General features: G+C 36.2%; 1 protein-coding gene across 2 annotated transcripts in view; it reads left to right on the forward strand.

Annotated features, from left to right (window-relative positions):
- The window catches only part of sema4c (sema domain, immunoglobulin domain (Ig), transmembrane domain (TM) and short cytoplasmic domain, (semaphorin) 4C), a 70027-nt gene that overhangs the window by 47921 nt on the left and 15510 nt on the right, over positions 1-6596 (forward strand). For both annotated transcript variants that reach the window (XM_016497948.1, XM_016497949.1), the window contains 3 exons: positions 5089-5243; positions 5483-5545; positions 5679-5777. In XM_016497948.1, coding sequence (XP_016353434.1) covers positions 5089-5243; positions 5483-5545; positions 5679-5777 — 317 coding nt within the window. The remainder of the gene's footprint in view (positions 1-5088; positions 5244-5482; positions 5546-5678; positions 5778-6596) is intronic.

The following is a 6596-nucleotide window of genomic DNA, read 5'->3' on the forward strand; positions in this document are numbered from 1 at the left end:
CAACTTGACTTCTCTAAAATGTAAAAAAGCTCTTTGCTGTTGCACTGTACACATACTATAAAATTCAGATTTTTTTTTTCTTTCATATGTGCTTATATGGGCTCCTTATATCATTTGGTTCTTTGGTGTCCTTTTGGGGTGTCTAAGTGTCCTTTTTTGGAAAGACATCTAAATTTATCTTGAAAAAAGCTTGCAGAAAATACAGATTTTTGACAATCACCCTTCAATCTTTTGGTTTACTTTGTTGGATATAGCAAACGATGACAAAATAAACATTTGAAACAAGATAAATGGTCTATGCTTAATTTCATGAAGTGTGCGATTAATCGCGATTAATCACAGAAAAAGGGTGTGATTAATTAGATAAAAAATTTTAATCTATTGACAGCCCTAGTTTTAATATTTTATTAGCTAACCAAACGCAAAGCTTCCACAAAGAGAACATGTTCCTAGCAAGAGTATAGTGCTGACCCGGATGAGCCTGTGTTATTAGTTTTTACCGGTTGTTATCGAGGGATAACATACCTCGGAATGTCGCGACTGACCAATCAGAATCAAGTATTCCACAGAGACGTTCCACAGTGTAAAAATATGCATAATGGCACCACACAATAGAGGATTTTTTGGACAAAAAATACTCGAATTGGGCCACACCACCTCTAAAACATGTTAGCAAACCAGATGTTCACAATCATGAACATGCACAATGAATCACATGCAGAGACCATTTCTGATTGGCTAGTTTTCGGATAGCCTGAAAGGCGTGGGGTATTCCACAGAGCCGTTCCACAGTGTAAAAATATGCATAATGGCACCACACAATAGAGGATTTTTTTGGACAAAAAATACTCGAATTGGGCCACACCACCTCTAAAACATGTTAGCAAACCAGATGTTCACAATCATGAACATGCACAATGAATCACATGCAGAGACCATTTCTGATTGGCTAGTTTTCGGATAGCCTGAAAGGCGTGGGCCGCTCCCCTGACTTTTTTCTGCTGTTTACACAGTCACCGAGACAGGTATGACACATATTTCAGTGATATCTGTCAGGAAGTTGGGATGTCTCTCAATTTATGTGTGGTATTCCACAGCACCTTTAAGCAGAAGTCTCCATGTGCTAAGCATTTCATTGCTAACTAGGAGAAAGAGTTGAGTGTGATTTTTCTCCACACCACAACTCTTTCCATTTCTGTCGACGTTGCTTCACGCGCTCTGTGCACTTTATGGCATTTGCGAGTTTTTCGGCCTATTGTTGTGGTAATCCGTTCTGACCGTTTCCTGTTGCTGAGCCATGTTCTTCTCTCTTCCCTTCCCAAAGCAGTGGCAGCCCCACCACTCCTTCATCTAATCTACTGTAATTATAGCACTTCCCCTCGTGCCCCCACCCGCCCACGCTCTCACGCTCTGAAGCACACCGTTTGTGTTCGTGTGTCAGCGTAAACACACCACCTGCATCTTTCTTAATGTGTTTTTTTCCCTTTCTTCTCTTTTAATTGTGCTGTTATGTGTTAGCCTCAGACTGTGGCTCCTTCTCGTCTTTGTCCTAGCAAATGTGGGTGTGTTTTTATAGCCTGTATATGCGTGTACGTGCTTTTCTCTTCCTAATTAGTGTGTGTGTGTGTGTGTGTGTGTGTGTCCATTTTTTGTGTTTCTAAGTCATTCCTTGGTATCCATGTCAAAGCTTCAAAGGCCTTAAAATAGGTCTTTAATAGCAGAGAGTGTGTTTGGAGTGCTATTATGGTTATGAGCTATAAGCAGGGCAAGACGGTATTTATAGCAAAGCTGCTTTGTAAGGAGCTGTGGAGGAACATCAGAGGAAAGCAGCAGCCTTCAACTTGACTCGTTTCAGTTTCGCGGCTCGATTCCCTCAACCAGAGCTCACTGCCCTCTCATTCGGCCCAGCTGAGAACTCATGAGGGACAAAGACACACACACAGAGAGTTCACCTCTGTTCCCTTTATGTTGCTCACATCTGGATTCCATTCAAAGTGACATCTATTTTTAGTTTGTTCACTTTTCAGGCCGTACACTTAGATAGAGACTCCCTCTCCCCCCATTAGATATGCTCCTGTTGGCTTTGGTCGACTTGTTCTTTGTGTGTTCTTTGTTTCTGATCATCTTTTGTTTGCTTTTTTCATTAAATTCTGTTAACCATCCACAACCAAGTGAGAAAGTTTTGCAAGTTTATCATTGGCAGTCAGCCCCTGCTGGTAGATGCTGTAACTGCACCATCTGGCATTTTCTCCATTGACAGCCATTCAAAAGTATCCATGTATCTACTCTTTTTTTTTTTTTCTTCTTCTTCTTTTTTTTTTTAAAACCAACATATGAAATGCAATAGCATATGTTTTACTGGTGCTTCATTCTTTTCTGGAGGGATCCTACTTACATTTTCCATGTAATGAATAATATTTATTTATTATATGTGACCCTGGACCACAAAACCAGTCTTGAGTGTCAATTTTTCGATATTGAGATTTATACATCATCTTAAAGCGGAATAAATAAGCTTTCCATTGAAGTATGGTTTGTTAGAATAGGACCATATTTGGCCGAGATACAACTATTTGAATATCTGGAATCTGAGGGTGCAAAAAAAATCTAAATATTGAGAAAATCACCTTTAAAGTTGTCCAAATGAAGTTCTTAGCAATGCATATTACTAATCAAAAATAAAGTTTTGAGATATTTACGGTAGGAAATTTACAAAATATCTTCATGGAACATGATCTTTACTTAATATCCTAATGATTTTTGGCATATAAGAAAAATCTATAATTTTGACCCATACAATGTATTTTTGGCTATTGCTACAAATATACCCCAGCAACTTAAGACTGGTTTTGTGGTCCAGGGTCACATATGAATATAAGACTTGTATAATTTTAACATTGATTAATGTAATATTATAAATATACATTATATTGTTATGATGCCTACATATATTTTCCATGGGATGCACAATATTTATTGTAATTTTTTTTATAAATGTAATACTTAAGTCTTGTATAAATTTCTATAAATTTTTCAAAACACTAATAAACTAATTACATTGTTAAATGTAATATTATAGATATACATTATAAAGTTATATATATATATATATATATATATATATATATGTGTGTGTGTGTGCAATATCTCACGGTTCTAAACCAATCAGATTTGAGAACCAGAACGAACTGTTGTATAAATATATTATATACATTTACTTACATCTACTAACATTTTTCACAAGATGCACAATATTTATTGAATAAGTACTATAGATATAAGGCTTAATTCTTTGTAATTATTTTTAAAAACTAACTAAAATGATAACACTGTTAAAATATAGTTTTGTCTTGCTTTTGTCATTTTTGTTTTTTAATGTCAGTTTAGTTTTAACAAAATATTTTAACAAAATAATATACATTTTAATAGCTGCCATTTAACATTTTCAGCCATAACATGAAAATAATTATCAGCTTATCATATTAACCAGAATTTTGACATTGATTCGTCCCTAATTTTTCATGTCACAGCTGGATAGTCACCAGTAAAGGCTTTGGGACTATGTTTTTTCTCATGGTACCATCAGCCACCAGACCTCCGTGTAAAAACAGACAAAGAACCCCCTCAGTGGACAGTTTGCTCAGCATTGCCACTATCTGGTCAGGATCTGTAAGTGCATCCTGCCCCACTGTGTGTAATTGGCATCTTGGCTGAATAATAATTAGAAATGTCACTCTGTGCTCGGCTCAGCACAAAGCTCAATAAACTCGAAGCTCTATGACTGACTGAGAGGCATTTGAGTCATTATGCAGGTATTTAGAAGTGTGAGCTTGTTTGTGTCTGTGCGCTCTGTCACATCTCCCTGGCTGTTTGCAACCCAGCAGATGTTCTCCGTCCTCCCTGGGGGAAGTCTGTTTCCCCGCTCCTCTTGGATCATCCAGCCCTCTTATACGTTAACAAGCTGCTGCTCTCCAACTAATAACCACATGCTCTCCTGACTTCCATCCTGGCAGAATCTTCACCACCACTCACTGTGTCTCTCCAAGATGCCTTTTCTCCCCTCTTCTCTTGAAGCACTTGCTCATCATAACCTTCTCTCCTCTCTGCACCCATCTGCCTTGGTAGCGGTAAATCAGATCAGGCACAGTGTTCTCGTGTGTTCAGGGATGCATGGGATTCTGGTGTCCGCTCCTGGCTTCTTCACTGGCTTAAACCAAGATTGAAGATGTTGCCCTTTGTTTTAAGACTGCGACAGATAGCCAAAGATCATAGCCAACTTGCAACATGTGCCTGTTAGTAGTGACTAGTGGTGTGTATATATACACTACACTGTGTGTGTGTGTGTGTGTGTGTGTGATGTTAATGGATAGGAATATTAATGTATAAATTTATATTTGTATGCTATATCATGTAAATATAAATATATTTAAAATTATATACCTATATGTGATCATTGCTTATTTATTTATATGATTAAAATATATGAAATTATAATGATAATATATAACTAATTTCATGTTATATATGAAACTATACTTACAAAATATATGAATATATCGAAAAAAACATTTACATATAACATTAACAATGAACAGTTTTTAATCTAGGTTAAAATAAAACTATATTTATAAATATATGATGATTTCATTTATATCATTCATTGTTAATTCATGTTTGTTCATAATACATCATCTGATGCCAATTTATACAACTTGAAATGTTAAGACCACCACCAAACCTGCACTAACCAGCATAAACCACCCTGGATCATATGAATTCATATTGGCCCGAATTAATATTTTTTAACACATTGCCAACCAGATTAAAGGGGTCCTATTATGTTTTTTCACTTTTTCAACTTTAGTTAGTCTGTAATGTACTTTGTAAAAGAGCATAATAGGACCCCTTTAAGCAAAGGTTATGAGTATCCATGAAAATTCATGCTTGCCTACGTTGGCATTTTCAGCAGGAGCGTCGGTGAACATGATAAATGTGAGAGATTTTTTAAAACCCAAGAGTCATATTGGATCAGTGACATTTGAATCACATTTAATACCCCCAAAAAACACATTTCTTCTCTCTTTTCAGATGTACAAGACAGTATGGCGAGGTTTCGCGCTGTTGGGGTGTGGAACTACACCATGTTGACCCTGGCAGAGCATGAGAGGGTTTTGTACGTGGGCGCCAGAGAGCACATCTTCGCCCTGGATCCCAACGACATCAGCAGACAGCTTCGACCACAGGTATGTTTAGTGAAGAAAAACCCCCAATGCACCCGATAAATACTAATCCACAAGCCATCAAGCAAAAAGGGCATTAGCACTTTTTTATCATTCAAAAATATCAGCATTTAAAAATGACTCACTCTTTCAATGGCACAGCCATTTGTAGTAAATTGCCAGTTGCGGCAGTCAATAGCGAATGCACGTTTTACATGCAGAGTGCTATTTGCTTGTAAAAGTCATGTCTGTTTCTCTCTTAGATTGAGTGGTCTGCTCCTGTGGAAAAGAAAAGAGAGTGCGCAGCGAAGGGGAAGAATAACCAGGTACCGGCTGATGTTGCATCCTCTATGTTTTAACAGCTTTACTTTGTCTGGCCTCGCTGAAATGCATTTACTCTCCCTACCTCTCGCCTATTTTCTCTTTGTGTCTCTCTCTCTGTCATCGCCGTCTTTGCAGACTGAGTGCTTCAACTACATTCGTTTCCTGCAGAGCTACAACCACACACACCTGTACACATGTGGGACGTACGCCTTCCAGCCCAAATGCACCTATATTGTGAGTGTGCGCTCTTCTCTTTGACTCAGAAATCCATCTGAGCCACTTTATCAAATTAAGCGGGCTGTGATATGATGGAGGAACTGTGTAGTTGGAATTGTTAGGATTTTGAAATGTTTTTGAAAGAAGTCTCTTATGATTTAATGCTGAAAATTCAGTCAATTGAAATATTGTTGCAATTAAAACAAAAATTATATTTGAGTATATCTTAAAAAGTAATTTATTCCTATGATGGCTAACCTGAATTTTCAGCAGCCATTAATTACAGTTTTCAGTGTCACATGATCCTTCAGAAATTAAAATGCTGATTGGTGCTTAATTATTAATAATAGTTCTTAATATTTTTGTGAAAACAGTGAAACGTTTTTCAAGATTCTTTGATGAATAGGATGATCAAAAGAACAGCATTTATTTGAAATAGAAACCATTTGTAACATTATAATAATATTGTCTTTACTGTCACTTATAATCAATTTAATGCATCTTTGTTGAAGAAAAGTATTAATTTATATTTAAAATAACGTTTCAATGGTAGTGTGTCGCAATTTACACAAAAATATTAAGCAGCACAACTGCTTTGAACATTGATAATAATAAGTAATGTTTGTTGAGCAGCAAATCAGCAATTAGAATGATTTCTGAAGAATCATGTGACACTGAAGACTGGAGTAAGATGCTGAAAATTCCGCTTTGCATCATGGGAATACATTTTATTTTTAAATGTATTCAAATAGAAAACAGCTCTTTTAAATTGTAATAATATTTCTCAATATTACTGTTTTTACTGTATTTAAATTTTTTTTTTTTTTTTTTTTTTTT

The sequence above is a fragment of the Sinocyclocheilus anshuiensis genome, unplaced genomic scaffold, assembly GCF_001515605.1.
Source record: "Sinocyclocheilus anshuiensis isolate Anshui unplaced genomic scaffold, SAMN03320099.WGS_v1.1 scaffold1276, whole genome shotgun sequence".
NCBI lineage: Eukaryota > Metazoa > Chordata > Actinopteri > Cypriniformes > Cyprinidae > Sinocyclocheilus > Sinocyclocheilus anshuiensis.